This window comes from Equus asinus, chromosome 3 (assembly GCF_041296235.1).
Source record: "Equus asinus isolate D_3611 breed Donkey chromosome 3, EquAss-T2T_v2, whole genome shotgun sequence".
NCBI classification, from domain to species: Eukaryota; Metazoa; Chordata; class Mammalia; order Perissodactyla; family Equidae; genus Equus; species Equus asinus.
Window position 1 is genome coordinate 103,546,676 of NC_091792.1, and position 19,696 is coordinate 103,566,371.

Sequence of the window (19,696 nt, forward strand, 5' to 3'; positions counted from 1 at the left end):
TTTGAAAATTTATGGATAAATGTTCCAGCTTTCTTACCCCTTGGGTGGGCTAACTCTGAAGTGTGTATTCTATACAGTGAGGGAGGGTATAGATTGGGAAGTTTTGTGAAGGCAGCACAGGAAGACAAAAAATGTCATCTTATCTAAGTCTTGAAGAAATAAACCAGCTATCTTATGAGTAGCAGTTTTAAACCATGCTAAACTGGTATGTGGATAGCATTCTCCAAACCAAAAACAAACACCTTGACTATAGGAGAAGTAGTAGAGAGAGGAGTTTACGTGGATCAGCTCTGGAACCAGAGAGCCTGACTCTGTCATTTACTAGCTGTGTGACGATGAAGAAGTTACTTAATCTCTCTGAGCCTTACTTTACTTATCTATAAAATATATTTACTTTCTAAGGAAGTTATGACCATTAGATGAATTACTATATGTAAAGCCCTCAGAACAGTCTGTAGGATATCTGACCACTCAATAAGTTTAACATTATTATTGTTATTATAAAGGCAGTATTTTTATTTTCCTTCTACTCCACTCTGTTTAATAAACTTTTATCTTATTTTAAGGGCTAGAAAAGTACATGGGATAGCAGGTAAGTACCTAGAACCTTTGCAGTGGCTAGAGTAGCCTGGGTCCTCCCTCCAAGATTTGTCAATACAAATACATTTTCTTTGGACTCATTATAGCCTCCTTTGGTAATCTTGGGTACTTTTGTGGCTGCAGTTACCATATATGTTTTGACAACTTCCCATCTATAATTCTTCCCCTCACTGAACTTCAGACTTGTATATCTAACTGCTTACTAGACATCTCCTGACATCTCATACTTGACAGATACAAAGCTGAACTCATCATCACACTTGCAGCCCTGGTCTTCGTCCCCTCCTATGCGCAATCTCAGTTGTGAGGTGAAGGCCACGGTTGATTCAGTTGACTAATTGACTGGACTGGTACTTATTTCCTCATAAATCCATAACAAATCAGAAAGGATGACTTTACAAAATAGAGAAAAGCCATTCTTCAGTCAAGGATAAATAAAAAGCCATGCTTCCCATCTAGAATATTCAACAAGGCAGTTTAAGTGATTCCCTACTTAAAATTATGATGTCACCATCCTCCTAGCCACTGAAGCGGGGAAGTTGAGGGTCATCTTAGATTTCCTCTCCTACTCACTCTCTCGTTCCCCTCAGCCTTGTTTTTATAACAAATCACCTTGTTTTTGTATTTTTAATGTATAAAAATAGAATCTTTCAATACGTGTTGAGTTTTCTTGCCCTATTTTAACTTCCCGGCTTCAGGCGTTCTTCATTTCTCACTTGGAATATTTCAGCTGCTTCCAAGCCAACCTTCCGACCTTTGGCTTTGGCTTAAGGCCTTCCCTCACATGGTTGCCTGATGACCTCTTGGAATTGCAAATCTGATCAAGTTTCTACCCCTGATCAACTGGCTTGAATGGTTCCTCATGACCCAAATATGAGTTAAAGGTCCTATGTGACCCTGCCCTTACCACTCCATCTTCCTTTACAGCCTCTGTTGACTTCACACGTCCTGTTTCAGTAATATGGAACCATTATATGTATTTTCCCTTTCGGGTCATACTGTTTGATGACTTTGTAATTTTGCTTGTGCCTATAATGATCTTCTCTACATAACTCCTACTCATCCTTCTAGGATAATCTCAGGTAGCATCTCTCCAGGAAGTCCTCCCTGACTCATTAAGTCTGAGCTAGGTGAGCATGCCCTGGGCCCCCATGGATCCCTGGGACACACTTCATCCAGTTATTTACTGTTCTGTATTGACAAGACACACTCTCTCCCACCAACTAGGTAGTAAAGGTCTCAAAGTCAGGGCTTTTCTGTCTTGGACCGCTAGCATTATACTTGAGTCATCCACAATAAATGTTTAACAAATGAGGTTAAGGAAAATGTGTACTGTAGATGTTCAAGCAGAGGTAAATAAGAGGTTCTCAACATGGGCTGTATATAGGAAACGTCTAGGCATCTTTTAAAAGTACAGATGCCAGTGACACATCCCAGTCCATTTAAATCAGGAGCTCTGGGAGAGGGCCTGGGCATTTAGACATTTAAAACTCAAGTGACAATGTGCAGGTGAGACTGGGAACCAATTGGTTAGATGATCACTGGGCAAGGATTTGGTGAATGGTATGCTACAGAAGGATGGAAATGATGCTTCAGGCACCTTTCATTCATGAAATTCTATGAGACACTTGCTGGAATTAGGCTTATTATTGGTCAATTTTGTCAAGATATTCCCTGCACATTATAAAGGTTGTTTTGTTTTGCATGTAGGTAACATACTTGTCGAGCCAGGAACCAGACTGTGATTCACCCCATTACATTAATGTTCTTCAAAGAGCACCCACCACAAATACACATACATTTATTTAAAATAATGTAAGAAAACAGTAGCAAGGGGAAGAATGAGAGGAATGGATTTTTAGATGCTTTGTACATTCATGTCATGATAATAAGGAACAAAGTCTCAAATCTAAATACTTCCTGGTCCTCTTGCAATGCCACTTTTGTAACATTCAAATCTATTCTTGTCTTCTTGTCTACAGAGATGATGGCACTGGGCATCGGGATTTGCTTTCTTTTATAATATCTGTGTCTACTGTAACAGAGGCAATGCCACGTCTTGATTTTAGAAGCTTTTATAATTAACAGGACATGGTACAAGTTCTACATGGAATAAGAAAGGCTGGTTTGGGATATCAGTATTGTGGGAGGACTAAGTGACTCTAGTTTATAACTTCCCAATTAAACTTGCTTTCAAGAAAAGGAATAGGTTTCGAAAATCAACATAGAAACAGTGAAAAAGAAAAGGAACTCCTTTTTAAATGATCATCTAAGGGTTAGGAGAAAAATACTGTAGAGCTCTGTAGTCTCGAAAGTTATATTCAAACTCTCAATCTTTTTGATTAAAAAATTTTAATGAGCTGTAAAATAAATACACTTCCATTAAATATTAAATAAATTATTTACAACTTGAAAAAATACTTTTTATCTGCATGCCGCTTTATGTACAGAAATAAGACTTAGCATAAAAAGTGACAATTGAAAGTTTAAAACCATCAGAACAAAAAGGTTCTGTTTTCTTATGATCCACTGAAAAGAGGCACCAGCTCTTCATGGTTGTCACATGACAGTGACTCCGATCTGCTACCCTGTTAGAAAATACAACAAAGTGTCAGAGAGAAACTCAATTCCAACATCGCTTGAAGAAAATGTCAAAGAATAATCAGGAATCAAACTTTCTGTCAATTTTTTTCTAACATGTCTTATGAAAAATGCTAAGAGCTTTCAGAGACAAACTATCACTTTGACTTGAATCTCTCTTTCCTACTGGCTTTGGTTATATGCCAACTCAGGAGAAGAATGCTGATGCTCCAACCCATTTCATCAAATCTGCTTGATAAAGAAGCAACAACAGTCATGAGAAATAGTTTTCCTAACCAAATCTATGCAATGGACATAATTAAAATAAAGATTAAGTGGCTTGGTGCATTTATGATATATAGTTAATTTAGGGTAGTTAGTACCGAGGGCATAATAATAGTAGCTACTGGTTAATAGGCAGCCACTATGTGCCAGCACAGCATATTCCTTTTCCTAAAATCATCCCAGGACCTACTCTGAAAAATCTCAATTCTACTAAATAATCAAAAATCCACCCTTATTCATGTTGGTGGTCTTAGCTTCAGCACATTAAGTCAATACATGAACAAATTTTGATGCAATAAGTATTGAGCATAGCATTGGCATACATAATTATCATTTCATGAGTTTGGGGCTTACTCTGTCGTAGGCTCAGAACATATGACCTGCACTTAACCAATGCTAAACGTAGTGGTTCTCCAGGCATCTGAAGTGTCAATTTAAAATAGAAATACTGATTTAGTAGAGTTAGAATTTGGCTTAGGAATATGCATATATTTAACAAGCATCTCAAGTAATTCTTGCACCACTGAAGGTAGAAAATCAATGACTTAAGGATGTGACATCTTTCCTGAATGTCCGAGGAAATGGAATTCCTTCTTCTGACCGACTTTGTATGTCCTTGATCTTCCTGCCTTTGGAAGTTTGCTTCCTTAGCTGTTCACTTTAGGTATCAAGGAAACAACACTCTACACACCTTCTTACCTTTTCCTAGAACATGTCAGCTCTCCCTCGTTATAAGATAATTAAAAATAAAAACTACACAATATACTCCATCCAAGCTCTCTCTCAAATTTGTACCCCTTCTCCCTTCCTAGTTCCTTTCTTTAAAAGGATATTCAACCTGCTATCTCCATTTGCTCACATTTGTAGCTCAAGCATCCTGACTCTGGCTCCCCACCACGTGAGCTCAACCTATCATTTCAACCTTATCTCCCCCAACACCCACCTGAACGAGGCCATTTTTCACAAGTTTCTAAAATGATCTAGTCCATCTCACAGTATTAATCTTCCTTTCCCTTCATAATTGCTTGTCTCAATCTCATCAGTCCTTTGAGGCTCACTTCCAATGCCAACCTAGATACACATCCTTTCCTGCTCCCTAAATGCATCCCCAATGGATTCTTTCCATCCTTCTTTGGAAAGAATCTCATATTCCACTGGTTCCTTTTTTTATAACATGTATTTTGCTTCCCCTCATATTCTGGTTCCTTTCACTATTTTCTGTCTACTAAACACTAAGTCCTTTGAGAAGAGAAGCTGTATCTCCTGCCTCCTTATAGCCCTTATAATACTGACCAAGGACACAGTCCTTTCTCAATATTGAACTCCACCTCATGCTCAAAGCATAAGACTTTAGTGGAGCCCATATTCATAGTGTATCCATAATGAAGAACACCGATTTCCTCATTTTTCTTGAGATAACAGATATTATATTTTTCAAAATTATAGGATATGATATAAAGATATCTTTTAAAACTCACATCCCACAACCGGAAGGATGTGCAACTAGGATATACAACTGTGTACAGGGGGGGTTGGGGGAGATAAAGCAGAAAAAAAAAACCCTCAAACCTGTAATATTACCTTCAGTTATGCTATGGTATGTGCATTTCCATTTTCTTGTCGAAGTTTCTTTCGTTCTTCAGCTTCTCCCTCACAGTGCCTGAAGTATCGTTTTCGAAGCCTTTAGAGAACAAGATATTCCACTGTCATCAAAGTTGTATTCATCTTTATATTGACTGGAGTTTTCACAAGAAAAGGAATTCTTTTCGTGAGTTCTTATAGCCCATTACACACTGTACTCTACGCCAAACCAAAACTTAAACCCAGCCAGAAGATACTACCAATGTTCTTTTGGGGGGATGTTTATAGTGACTTTATATAAACATATCTCCAGAGTTCTGAGCTTTAAATAAATGTGCCTTGAGATGCAAACTTTCAGAAAGCATGGAACACCTCCATACGCATTCTGTTTTGTTTTTCAGAACTTAGCACAGTTGCCATGCACAAGCAGACGAAGACGTAGATAGTATAGTTTTACCACAGAAGGACTTTATGCTGGTACAAACTAATTTAAAAGATTAGAATTTTTTAAACAGGCTTACAAAACAAGTTGGGTTTTATTCATTTCTAACTATAATAAATACTTCCTTCCAGTTTTATTTATTGCTAATTTTTATTTTAAAAAGCTTCAATGGTTTAAAAACGTCTTGGCATTGTAGAAGTCATTTTACTTTTAGCAGCTCTTTCATCCATCTATCAAACTTTAATATTAAAATCAGAAAAACTTTAAGTGTGATGGTTGGGAAAAAAATTCACTTATGAAAAAACAGAAGTTGTGGCTTAGGATAGCGCTTGTGTTTCAAATACAAGGAGAATATGGGAGAAAAGAAGAAAAGTCATTGCTTAGTTTAAAGAGTACCAACATGACAATGTTTTTCCACACTTTCCCAAAGGATTATTAAATATTTCAAGTTGAATAATTACAAGTTTAAATAATTATTTCAAAACAGCTTCCCTAACTGGCAATTTTTTTCTTCTATCCTTCTATGTCAGATAATAATGGTTTGTTTGAGGGTATCGCTCCTGAACACATTTGCATATCTCACTTGAGGTACTAACAGATCAAAACAATTTCTAGGGTGTGCAAAACAAGTTTAAACCACATATCAAACTTTATGTGTATCATAACAGTTTTTTATGTGTCATTTTACCATTATCTGATCTGCATCTAAAATAATAGTAAACAATGGCAGAAGATAACCCCTTGTTTCCTGAATGGCAGGAGCAGTAGATCATGGTCACCGTCCAGTTGTTAAAGTAATTGACCAAGACCTAAAATTAGAATAATGAGTCTCTTGCTTTTCCCAAGCTCTAGTAGCACATGAGTCATTACAGAGCCATTCATGTCCTCCCCCAACTTCCTTAATTCACTGACTTCTGTTTGACAGACAATGCCATTTTGACATACCTACCAGTGCCTACAATCTGGAACAGTCTAGCCCTAACATTCATTGGTCATGAAGTGAAGTATGTGATCTGTTATTGTGAGCTCAGGGAAGATACTGAAGGAGTGAAACAGTAATAGAATTGTCCCTGCTTCCTACGCCATGCCATATGGAGGAAATGGTTTCTTTCTTTATTAATTGGGTTCCCATATTGCATTTGACAGTAACAAAACAGGCATAAGCTCTAAGGAAATTGGTACCAAGCTATGAAATTCCTAACTCAGAACTTTACATTCTAATAGGAACAAAAGACGTCTTTTCTTGGCTCCTGGTTTGAAGCTGTTTGTGATTTTTAGCAGCAAAGCAGTATCTCTGACAACCTACGATGAACCAGGTCTTAATTAGCTTCTGGAAGGCTTGCTTCAGCTGAAGATATTCATAATAGATACCAACAGTCTGAGATTTGGAAGTGCCATGACATGAAATATGACATGAAACAAAACAATCAGGTTTTAAGTTCCAAAAATTTCTAGATTTTTCTATAAAAGGGCTTAAAATATTAAGTTTCAATGGCGGTCAAAGTCATATAAATTTTGACCATATTCTGTGATCTTTGTCAATGAAGGATAAAGATATGACCAAAGATCAGTTACCACCAATAGAATAATTCATCTAAAAGATGATAGCACAATGTGATAGAAATACTGAGAAAAACTGACCTGGTATTATTTTACTAGGAATTTTTAGGTTACGCATACTTACTGGATTGTAATAACAACAGCAACAGCTGTGAAGCTCACGGCAGAGACAAAGGCAGCGATGGCCGCTAAAGCAATTTTTGATAAATTACTGTCAACCATGCTGTGAGTCTTCATGGACTTTTCCCCACACCGCTCACCAAAGTAATCCTGATGACACCTGTAAACGACCCACATTCAAAAATATAATAACTGAAAGCATTCCTTATATTTTAGGTCTACTTTTTAGGTCATAAACAGCCATTCAATTCTAACATCAAAAAAAAGGTCATGCCATCCATATATTTGTATTTCAAAATCATGAGACATGGAATGTATTCGAGCCAAAGATCTGTTAGTATAAGAACAAGTTGAGATTAGTTTGGGCGTGATATTCCAAGAAGACACGCCTTTTCATTCTTTGTGCTCCTATTATGACCAACTGATGAGTCCAGTGACTCGTTAGGCAGCCAACACATTCCACTATCATTTAATGTGCTATCAGCTTTTTTAGGGGAAAGGAGGATGAAACAACATTATGTGAAAAGTATCCTTAAGTCCTTCTTAAAAAAGAGATTTTGTAAAATATATTTTGTACAATGATGGTTTACACCAGGGGTCAGGAAACTATAGCCACACGTCAAATTTGGCCATTTGTCAGGTTTCTTTACCATATGCAAGCCAAGAATGATTTTTACATTTTTACATGGTTACATTTTAATTGGTCTTATAAGCACATAAATAATGTTGACCCAGGAAGCCTAAAATATTTACTATCTGGTCCTTTAAGAAAAAGTTTACAGATGCTTGGTTTATATGTTGGAAAAATAAATGGTTTTCTGCAGCCAGGAGTTTTAGACATGGTGTTAGAAACATAGAATTCTATTTAATTTAGGAAAACTTACTGGCACGTTACTGCTTCCAGGTGCTCTATATATTTGCATTCTCCATGAATGCAGAAATTTTGGAATTCTGCATCACATGGATTTTTCTTCTTTTTGTTTCTTCTATTTTTTCCATTTTTGCCTCCCTTTTTCTTTCTTTTGGGTTTATCTGAAGTCTTTTCACTCTCTGTTTTGTTTTTCTTGGGCTTAACTACCTGTTCAACTAAAAAAAACAAAGAAAAACAAGACTCATTGACAACAGTCTCTCTTCATCTTGAATATCATTTCAGAGACATAAGAGAAAGAAGTCCCAGCAGTGGGAGTTCTTTGGGACAATGGCCATATTTGTCTCATTATTTAACACAATTCATGCACAATAATTGGGCAAACAGAATATCTGTATTGTGTAACACTTTAAAATCTGAACTCCTTTGTTATTTTATTAGCTTAGAAATATATTTTGAATTTACTTGTATCAGTATCCTTATTGATCAAAGGAGTTACCTGCCTAAGAAAATCCACAAAATATTTTAAACATTTCTTGAATTTCTAATACAAACCAAGTTCTTAATAATGAGCCTTAATTTAATTAAACCCAAATCACAGCAGAATGTGTTGTTACTGAGATGATGGTGATGAGGAAACTGAAGCTGAGTGAAGACAAGTAACTTGCCCTAGGACACACAGCTAGAAAGTGGCAGTGCTAGGGGGCACCGTCGCCTCTTATTCCCTCCCTATACTATGTTTTCTCTTGGGAAAGGTCAATGCCATTAAATAAAGTGGGACTTGGGTATTTTTGTTGATTTCATTTACTCATATTGTTTGCGCTGTCTATCATAATTGGGAATTAGCATGTACTACTTGAGGGTGGACAAAACTGAGAATTATACATTAGAGTTGATCAATGTTCTCCAGCTCCCAGATTACAACAGATTATAATTAATCAATACCTTCCAGGGGGCTCGCTTCTGTGGTCAATCTACTTGAAAAAACAGGAGTCCAGAGATATTTGTACTTGATGCTTCAGAGATTCATCTGAACTCTTCAGATCCACAGAAACATTTGTTCAGTGTTACAGTTACAGGGGGTATAGTTTACCCAAATGCTAAATATAGGAAGGAGTTGTTTCCATGTTAGAGCCGCACATTTTTGTTATACTAATCCCCGAAGAGGTTTAACTGAATAAGCATTTAGCAAACAGAGCCCAGTGAAAAGAGGAAAATGCCATAATGTCTTAATACCAGTAGTCATAATGGTACTGCAGCACCCACTAAATCGAAAACATTAGAAACATAGGGAGGGATATCAAAGATAGAACTCTGTGATTAAGGAAATGACAAATAAATATCGGGAATATTTTAGCAGGTTATTATAATAACATTAATGATAGTCAAAATAGGAACAATGTCTAATAAGTGGTTATGCAACTTTTATATTGAAACTGTCCTCTAATGATAAAAAGGTACCACAAATTAGAGTAAGTCCTCTAACAGAAGCATTGTAAATGACTATTACTGCTCTTGATCAGATATATTACAAACTTTCGACACAGATGAATAGTCACTGTGCTGAAGTGCCACAATAGACATTAACCCCACAGGTTTTACAGCCTCTTAGAGGAATTCAGCCAACCCTATTTCACAAAGCAGTGCAATTTTAAGCACTAGCCATTTTCACCACTAACAATTTATTTGGCCTTTTCAAATGTTAACAACTTGAAACATCTTTAAGAGAAAAGTTTCTAGAATCTTGACAGTCTAATCTTACCCCTCTAAGAATAAGAATTATAAATGGACCCCTTCCCCCACCTTATTTAAAAGCACAAGCTCTGAAGCAAGGGAGTCAAGTGGAGTAAAGCTATTCCCACCTGCCAGCTAACCCAGTCACTGTCCCTGTGGTACCACCTGCACTCCCTTCACCAGTTCTGGGAGCCAGACAGAGGGAGAGGAGTCAGAGAAATGAAGGTCAGGAGAGAAAGGGCTTTATGGCCTGCCTCCATAGTGGATACTCCTAGACTATTTAGCTCTGATTTACTGATGACCTCATCTGTCCTCAGACTCTAAAGTCATATGAGGGTAATGAACAATACTTACCTCTTACTTTGGTACCTTACTTTTATGCAAATGCTCCTTTTCAAAGATCAGATAACAGCAAAAGAGAAGAAAAACTATGGGTCACTATTATTCACTGATTTTGTGTGTATGTGAGGAAGACTGGCCCTGAGCCAACATCAGTTGCCAACCTTCCTCTTTTTGCTCAAGGAAGATTATTGCTGAGCTAACACCTGTACCAATGTTCCTCTATTTTATGTGGGACGCCACCACAGCATGGCTTGACGACCAGTGTTGGTCCGCGCCTGGGATCTGAACTGGTGAACCTCAGGCCGCAGAAATGGAGTGTGGGAACTTAACCAGGCTGGCCCCTATGGGTCACTATTATTTAAATGACAAATGGAATTTGAGGTTAAATCATAATTTTTACAACATAAAATCCACGCATATTTGGCCTTTAATATTCCCAGAAGATTGCATTAGTAGTAGTAGTAGCAGCACCAGTTTCTCAACACCCATTACTTAAGGGCTGAAGTCCAATTGCTCCCTTCCCATTACTTTTGTCTGTTCCCTTATTTGTGTTAAAATGCAAATATTTAGGAAGAATGGTCGTGGGGAGCAGATACAAAAGCTAAGACACAAAGTAGATAGGAAGACTGATGTCTACACCTGTCTTCCATGGGGGTCATGCGGCACAGTGGGAAGAAGCAGAGTATCTGGAATGAAACAGACTGGAGTTCTCATTCTGGCTCAACTGCTTCCCGGCTGTGGAACTTTGGGCAAAACACTTAACCTTTTTGAACTTCAGTTATCACATCCGTAAAATGAAAATTCTTACTTTGTAAAGTTGTTGTGAAGTTTAGACTTAACAGACCTAAAACATTTGTTACAGCTCCAGACATATAGGACGTGCCCACATAGAGCTCTGTCCGTCTCAGTTCACAGCCTACCCAGGGGGTATGCAACACACAAGAAAGCCACCAGAAGATGCAGGGAATGGCTTTTCTTTTAAAGCAACTTTGCTCAAACACACACACATCTTCTAGGCTACATTTTCACGTTTTCCTCTACTCACCTCTGATGGAATCGTCTACAATATAGCCGGATATTTGTGGTTCGTTGTCATACTCTTCTTCATAGTCATAGTCGAGACCCAAGGGCAGTTCGCTACTAGAAGGCATTTCACTCACAGGGGAGATCTCACTTCCTGAGGTCACCTCAAACCCATCAGCACTGTGGTCCCCAGAAAACGGTTCCTCTTTTCCAGAGTAGGTGTCATTGACATCCAATCCAGCAGCATAATGGGCTGTGGGAGGAAGAACAAGGGAAGAAAAGAAAAGGTAAAGCAGAGTGCCTTTCTCATCAGTCAGCTGAGTTCAGGAGAAATATTTACCTTCCTATATCAAAGCAGCTATTGCACATGTGCTATTGTTTCTGATTGAGTCACATATGAAAGCAACTCCACATTTTGCCAACAAGCAAACTCAGCTGTTCCAATTACAGAGCTTCTTTCATCAAGGTTTCCTTTTCCACACATAGTCTACATTAATTTCCACATCAAAAAAAAAAAATACTGCCGGGGCTGGCCCCGTGGCCGAGTGGTTAAGTTCGCGCACTCCGCTGCAGGCGGCCCAGTGTTTCGTTGGTTCGAATCCTGGGCGCGGACATGGCACTGCTCATCAAACCACGCTGAGGCAGCGTCCCACATGCCACAACTAGAAGGACCCACAACGAAGAATATACAACTATGTACCGGGGGGCTTTGGGGAGAAAAAAGGAAAAAAATAAAATCTTAAAAAAAAAAATACTGCCAAATAGGCAAATTAATCTAATTATTTAAGAGGAAATGTCTAAATATTCCCATCACTTCACAGACAAATGCATTCTTGTTTGCTAGAATGCTACCCGTCCCATTTCCATAGACAGGTTCTAGATATAAATATCAGATTTCCTTAACACATGCTCACATTTTTAAAAGATTAGAAATATAAAATGTAATATAAATGGTAGTTGATAATAACGATTCTTACTGCCATTGTGTCATTATTATTTTTCTGACATAGAGCAGAAACTGGGGACCAGGTAAGATTTGGGGCCCAGAGATTCAAGGCCCTGTTTTCTCTCTTAGGTTTCACTAAAACAGCCTCAGAGCGGGGCTTCTGACTTCTCCGTGGGACGCTGTGAGGACCCCTAGGAAGGTAAAGGCAAAATCACTAGGCAGAAGAGATGGAGAATTTGGGCAGGAGGCTCAGCAGCCCCGGGTCCAGGACTTAACTCCTCTACTCTAGGATCTGCGGAAATCACGTCGCCTCTCTGGCTCTCGGTTTCTTTATCTGTAAAACGAAGGGTTTGGATCACCGCATCTCTAAGGTCTCCTTCAGGGGGACTAAAGTAAAAGTACAGGGATTCTCGGGCACCCTCTTCCTGACATGGAACGTCTGTGACACCTGCCCCTTTTCTCCTTCTTCCGGTGAGTAACCTTAGGTAGGAAGATACCCCGATCACCTCCCGCGGGACAGAGTTGGGGGTGCCAAAAGGTGGCTTTCGGTTTTTGGGTTTTGGGTTTTTTGGAGAAGCAGCAGTAAAATTCAAGAGGCGCCAGCTTCTGCCTGCCGTGGGAGAAGCGCCGGGCAGCTCAGAGCCGGGACGTCCTCACCTGAGCCGAGGATCAAGAGCGACAGCACCACCGGCGCCGGCGGCAGCAGCGGGGCTCTCATTGGTCCCTCGGCGGCGGCGTCGCGGTCTCTGGGGCAACTCGGCGGGAGCTGCGCGCTGGAGGGGGATGGGAGAGACGGAGACCGGGCTGGGCTGCGGTGCTCGCAGGCCCGGCCGGGCTCGGCTGGATGGGAGAGACAGAGACGGGGCTGGGCGGCGGTGCTCGCAGGCCCGGCCGGGCTCGGCGCGGGACGCAGCGCCCGGAGCTCGCCCCGGGACCTCTGGGCTCCGACTCGAGCGCAGGCACAAGGTGTGTGAACATCCCGGAGGCGCGGCGCGCACCTGCCGCTTTATAGCTGGGCGGGGGACCGCCACTGCCCGTGACGTCAAGGCCTGCGCGGTGGGTGGGGGCGGGCGGCCTCCCCAGAAGAGGTGCCTACCCCAAAACCACACACGGATGGCGGGCGCTCCACCTCCCTAGGGGACAGAACCGCTGGGAGGAAATGGAAATTAAACCCCTCGCTGCCAGCTGAAAAATCCCTGATCCAGAAGCGAGGGCGGGGGTGCAGTTGGGAAGCTCGTATCTGACCGTGAAAAGTCTCAATTTCTCCAACCATCTGAAAAACCTTCGTATACACTTTGGTAGATCTTAATATTATAACAGACAGGGATTCATTAGAAAAGTTCCATAGTAAGATGTAAAAGTACTCTAAGACCGAGAGTGACTTAAGAATGACAGCCAGATGTCTTTAACAAAGATAAATGAAGTTTATTATATGACTAGAGAGAGCGCCTCCTAATGAGGAGCTGGTTTATTCATGATGGGCAGTATCTCAACCAAGGGCTCTTTCCCACCCACCACTGTGAAGTGGCCAGAATTTCAACCCACCTCACTTCCTATTTCTATATGTGGCCCAGGGTCCTCATCAAAATTAATGTTTATTGACCACTTATTATTGCCGAACTAGACGTTGAAAATATTACATACACCATGTCACTCAAAAACCTTGCTGGGGAAGCATCATTTTCTCTATTTTACAAGGAGGACAACTGGCAGCTTTACAAGGCAAGGACTTTACACAGCTGGTCATGGCAGAAGCCAGATGGATTTAAATTAATCTGACTCTAAAGTCTCTGTCCTCTCTGATAAAAGAATTTAAACTGATCTTTAAAAAGACAGTTTCTGGGGAGAACAAATACTTGCCTCCTAAAGGCATAATCCTTACCAGTAGCATATCGGCATTTGGATGAAAGGTGGTGCCCAAGCCTCTCAAATACCAAGATAAAAGGACCAGCTTCCAGGGCCTGTTTAGAACCTTGTAGAGCATTGAATCATGACAAGGAGTAGATAAAATGAAGGAAGGAAGGAAGGAAGGAGCTGCTTAATTTGACTTAACTTTGATATAAAGACAACTCTAGAACTGGATTTTTCTTAAGAGAAAAAAGCATTGTTCTAAGTGTTTTCTTGTCTTGAGGATACATATCTCTTCCCTGATTGTTCCAGTAAAACAGCCTTTTTAGGAATGTGAGTTAATGCATTTGCTGTAATTCTGGGAATTTTTTTTTAAAGCCGCTAACTTTTTAATGGCATGTGGTAGTGAGTTGGCTAAATAATGCCATACATTTAGGAGGATGAAATAAACACTTGTGAATCATGCCTTCTCTCCTGTTTGACATTTGTTGAGAGTAAACTTTGTGTAACCCACTTGTTTTATTTATTTTGCTGCAGGGGGACAGTAAAGAGGAAGATTAAACGATGACCAGCTCCTCTCTGCTCTCCAGAGCTCATTGTGGTGTGGTCCATTACACAGGAAAGTAATTCTGTTAGATCAGATAATAAGAAGGACTCTGAGTGCCGTGGAAGACAGGATGCTCTGTCATTTTGATTTTGCCTGTGGGTGTCATGGAAAGCTTTGTGGAAAGATGGAGAGGCGACTCAGTGGCGGTCCCAGCAGAAAGTTTAAATGAAAATAATACCTCATGACGAAGTGTTACCGAAAATGGAAAGTAAGACTAGAAAAATGGCACTGCCCTTGCAAGGTGAAGCCGGGTCCTGCATTGTCATCTTTTCTAGTGGATGAGGCAATTGTGATTCAGAAAGATTCAGAGCCTTGCCCACAGATTTCAAAAGATGATGGAGATTTCGTTTAGAGTTCAGGCTGTCAGCCTAAACGTTTGTACCTTTCTGCTCTCGTAGGTTTCAATTTTGTTCTAGTCCTGTTCTTCCCTTTCTCTTACTCTTTCTTCTTATTGAGGTGAGTGCAAGTTGTTTATATCTGTTGTCAGAAATGTTTTGCTTTGTTTGAACTGAAAGTGGTCTCTTTACATTGGAAATTGCTCAGTCTTTTTCCCATTAGAAATGTAGAGGGTGGTCATTTATGTTGGTGTGGAATATAACATAGTGTCATAGGGGCGGAATAGCTAGTGTTTAGTATGAGCTTTAGATTCAACCAATTGGGTTTTCATATACAAATTCTACCAGATACTAAGTTACATAATATTTAAAAGACTCAGATTCCTTATCTGAAAATAAGAATAAAGATACCTACTTGCTGTTAAGCAGATCAAATGAGAAAAGATAGATAAACAAGTAGCACAGATCCTAACATATGGTGAGTACTCAATAAATGGTAACTATTATTATTAACCTTGACATTACAATATTTACATTACAGTAATCACATTGAAGAACTAAGTGACTCTTAAAAATGGAGCTACTCACAGAGCAAGTGAAATAATCTCCTTCAATATTTTCAAGCCATGAACTTTGTACCTACTTCACATTAAGACTAACCATTTTGAACATTTTATGGTGCATCATAGGGCGACATGGGGCGTCATCACCATTGCATCACAATGGCAGCACCCCTTGATGACTCATGGCATTCTGGAATATACGCATGAGAAGGAAACCAACTCTGCATAACTGTAGGATTCTTTACATGCTAAGCTGAGACAAGGAGGAACAATTTTAAGAAATCTAAGTAAGGAAGCAACTCTTGTTTATCCTGATAACTTGATGGTTTCCTCATCTAGTATGAGGTTAACGGCAACTCTAACGGCAAATGGCCCTAGCCAACCATTCATTTTGGTGTCTAGTATCTGGAGCATGATAAAATTTTATATGTATAGTGGAAGCAAACTCACTTTGAGTCAGCTAAAAGGTGTGCTATAGAACAAAAAGTATAATTCTGTGTTTGTTCGTATAATTGATCTTGAGTTTTTACAGATAGTGCCAGGGTCTGAGTAAGTATTACACTATGGTCATTTTTATGAGTCAACACACAAACCCCCAAACTAAAATTAAGAAATTCTCTATAAGTAACATTTTCTATATTATTAACAAATGATTAGCTCCATTTAGATGTCTATAATTTTCTACTTTTCGCCTTTGAATGTATTCATGCTAAAGAATATACGATTTCCAGTTCCTTCAAAAAGAGGCCTTAAATGAACTTGCTTATTGGGTGCCTTGGCATACTAGTAAAATAAAATTATTTGCCCTTTATAGCCTTAACGTGATGGCTTTTGCAGAACAAGAACTTAGCAGATGGGACTGAAGGCAGTGGATGATTTGATACAATGGAAACTGAATGTCATATACAGTTAACTACATTTACACAAAAAACTGAATCCTCTAGGTCGTTCATTTACTCAGCCAATATATTTTGAGAACAAGATACTCTTCTAGGCACTGGGAATAGAACTTTGAATAGGTTGTAATGTCCTTGTTTTTAATGACCTTACTTTCTGTTAAGGGGGAACACATAATAAGGAAACAATACACAAAATAATTTTAGGTAGTGAGAAGTGCTAAAAGGGAAATAAAATGTGTGATATAGAAAATTTTGGATGGTGAAGGAAGATGATTAAAAAGAAATACAAGATAGACCCTATGCTTAAGTAGTTCATGGTTTCTTTCTAGAGGAAATGGATGGAAGGATAAAACAGAGAGGATTATTCTATTGAACAATAACAGCAGTGTGGAAGAGTGGAGATAAGCATGGACAGGAATGAGAGTAGGATAGAGATAAGCATAGACAAAAAGAATGAGAGATGCTGAACAGACAGAGGCATTGAATTGTGCCTCAAAAATGTGGAGGATTTTAGGACATTGTAGAATTCATTCATTCTACTAATCATTTCTCAAACACTTGTCTTAGCACTGCTAGAAAAGAGCTCTCAGCTCTTAACTAAAGGTCAACTGATCAGAATCACCAGAGAACGTTTCCAAAATGTACACTCCAATCTCCCCTCTTGATTCAGGTTTGATGTGGGGTCCAGGCCTGTGTATTTTTTTTAAAGAACTTTCAAGAGTATTCTGCTATGTGCCTCTCTCTGATTAAGAACTATTCCACTAGGGGATACATGAGTGAAAACAATCAAGGTGCATTCAGAGAGATTGTAAACTGGTGGGGCTGTGCTTCATGTAGATGGACGTTTTGTTGGGAATGTGAAGGATGGAGAAATGAATTTCCACAGGAAGCATTTAAATAAGTGTAATGAAGACATTTATTTTACCTCTAAGAAACTCATGTTACAAACTGATTCAAAGACTATCCCTTTAAATAGAGAACTACTTTAGTGTGAGAAAAATATGTCTGAATATATGAAAAAGAAAAAAATCCACTTTGCATGTACTTCTTCCGGAACCAATTTGTCACATAAATGGAATCATATCAACACCAAACTGTTGCGGCTGCTCAGTAACTCCATTCGGAATCTAAGACCAGAAAACAGGATGTCTGCAACCATCATACCATCAACCATCATAGGAAATGTGTCAAATTTTAGTGTGCTATTAATTCTTTATAAGTTTAGGATTTCAGGATAAGATTTGGCATTTTGTTATTTCAGAAAAATAATGTATTGAAGTAAGGTGATTGAAGTAGTCAGAATCCTATGAAAGATTTTTGCAGACTATCAATTATAGTCATTAAATAATTATATCCTTGATATTTTTATTATTTCCAAAAATCACTTTGTATGTACTTAACCTTTCTTTAATGTATTTCTACTTTCCTTATTTTCTTGCATTTTATTTTACAATTTATCACTCCAGTTATCACAACTTCAATATTGCGCGATGACCACTTTTTCATAGTTGCCAAAACCTTGCATTTGCCCTCTTGTTACCTAAAAGTTGATGGCATATGCATATCTCTAAGAATTAAATGATCCTATTATTAATGATCATATCTGATTTGTTTCTATAATGAGTTTAGGCAGTCTCTTAAACATTCATGCACTTTTAGCAAAGCGAGGCTACATTGCACATAGATTTTGTTGTATTTTCCCATGAACATGACGGGCTTTTGTTTCTGAGTTCAATGAGAATAGCAGTTTTTTTTTTTTTTTTTTTGGAGGAAGATTAGCCCTCAGCTAACTACTGCCAGTCCTCCTCTTTTTGCTGAGGAAGGCTGGCTCTGAGCTAACATCCGTGCCCATCTTCCTCTAGTTTATACGTGGGACGCCTACCACAGCATGGCTGCCAAGCAGTGCCATGTCCGCACCCGGGATCCGAACCAGCGAACCCCGGGCCGCCGAGAAGCGGAATGTGCGAACTTAACCGCTGCACCACCGGGCCGGCCCCAGAGAATAGCAGTTTTTAAATATAGGTGAATAAATTACTAATTTGTTGAGTAGACCACTCCTGTATAGTCTATCCTAGGCAGAGATAGGTTAAATCACAAAGAAACTGGCCTTTGTATGTCATACTTCCCAAAACTTTCTGAATGTGTGTGCTAAAATTACGTGGCCAGAATAAGAAAAAGTATTTATAACTTAATATGGAAAATACAGGCACGTCTAGAACTCCTAGAAAAAGAAGAGTTGAAAATATAGTTATACATTTTATAAACAGCGTGTGTCCCTCAGTATTTTTCCTGAAATCAATATTTTTGTCTTAAATCTGGATTTATGTACTCCCAAATGATCTTGCTATTTGCAGATGTAATTTCACTCCTAGATTTCTTTCCTTCCATAGGAATTCCAAAAATCATTAGTTTTGGTCTCTTCTCAAGTTAGCAAACATTCCAACAGGATTCTTTAATGTCGAATTGCCAGATAACTTTGTGATTCTCAAGCACTATCTTGTGTGACTATAAAGAAATATTTGGCTTTGCAGCAGTATAACTGGCCGGAACTAATTCTAGTATAATGGTGGGAGAGGGCTACTTACATGATAGGAAAAAAATTTAAAGAATGTTTTAAGGAAATACAAGTTTGGTCAAATGTTCCCATCTGAAAAACAGTATCTACTAAAAGTCTTACATTTATTGAAATAGAAAAAAATAGAAACTTTGGAAATATGTTTTACCTAAAATTACATCTTTGGGAAAATTCATGCAGTTTGCACTTTTAAAAGTTATTTTAACTGCCAGATAGCTAAGGATATAATGACTTCTAAAAATTCCATGTTAAATTTTGTTTCTAAATTTGCCTAATTTGGAGATTTGAAGATATGCCTATACTAATTTATAAAATATGCTTCATTTTTTATTTTCCTGACAACAATATTTCAATCTGGACAAAATGATTAGTTACAATTGGATTTTCCTGGGAAAAACTAAAAGTGTATCTTCATTTCTGCATTTATAGATTTTGGGGGCTAATACACGCACACACGAGGAAAGAAAAAAGAATAATAGTATAAGAGCAAGTCTACATTTTTAAAGAATCTGTTATTTTAAAGAGTAAGACAAGAAAGTTATATGGTCATATATTTATTAATATTTTTTGAATGTCTGAAACCTGTTATGTAAAAAATTAACAAAACTATGTACAGTATGAAACTTTTAATACTGTATTTACAAACACTTATGTACATATTATATATAAATATGTATTTATAGATATGCATGCATAGAAGCATTCTGAAAAGATATGTTAAAAATGCTTATCTTTGGTTGAGGAATTGCTTATCTGTATGTCCTAATATATGTACAAAAATCATGTAT

General features: G+C 38.5%; 1 protein-coding gene and 1 long non-coding RNA gene across 2 annotated transcripts; one reads left to right on the top strand and one right to left on the bottom strand.

Moving 5' to 3' along the window:
* Positions 1-2,935: 2,935 nt before the first annotated feature.
* On the bottom strand, positions 2,936-13,083 carry AREG (amphiregulin). Its single transcript, XM_044766147.2, has 6 exons — positions 12,739-13,083; positions 11,158-11,388; positions 8,053-8,254; positions 7,173-7,328; positions 5,047-5,146; positions 2,936-3,188 (listed from the first exon to the last, which is right to left on the bottom strand). The coding sequence occupies exons 1-5, from the start codon at positions 12,797-12,799 to the stop codon at positions 5,053-5,055; spliced, it is 744 nt and encodes a 247-aa protein (XP_044622082.1). The 5' UTR covers positions 12,800-13,083; the 3' UTR covers positions 2,936-3,188; positions 5,047-5,052.
* On the top strand, positions 12,909-19,683 carry LOC123283803 (uncharacterized). The gene is made up of 3 exons (XR_006524521.2): positions 12,909-13,047; positions 14,467-14,992; positions 15,413-19,683. It is a non-coding gene; the product is annotated as an uncharacterized lncRNA (long non-coding RNA).
* The last annotated feature ends 13 nt before the right edge of the window (positions 19,684-19,696 follow it).

Coding starts and splice junctions, on each gene's coding strand:
- AREG (XM_044766147.2), bottom strand. CDS start 12,799: ATGAGAGCCCCGCTGCTGCCGCCGGCGCCGGTGGTGCTGTCGCTCTTG. Junction 11,389..12,738: donor GCTCTTGATCCTCGGCTCAG/GTGAGGACGTCC, acceptor TTCCTCCCACAG/CCCATTATGCTGCTGGATTG. Junction 7,329..8,052: donor CTGGAAGCAGTAACGTGCCA/GTAAGTTTTCCT, acceptor GGTCGTTTACAG/GTGTCATCAGGATTACTTTG.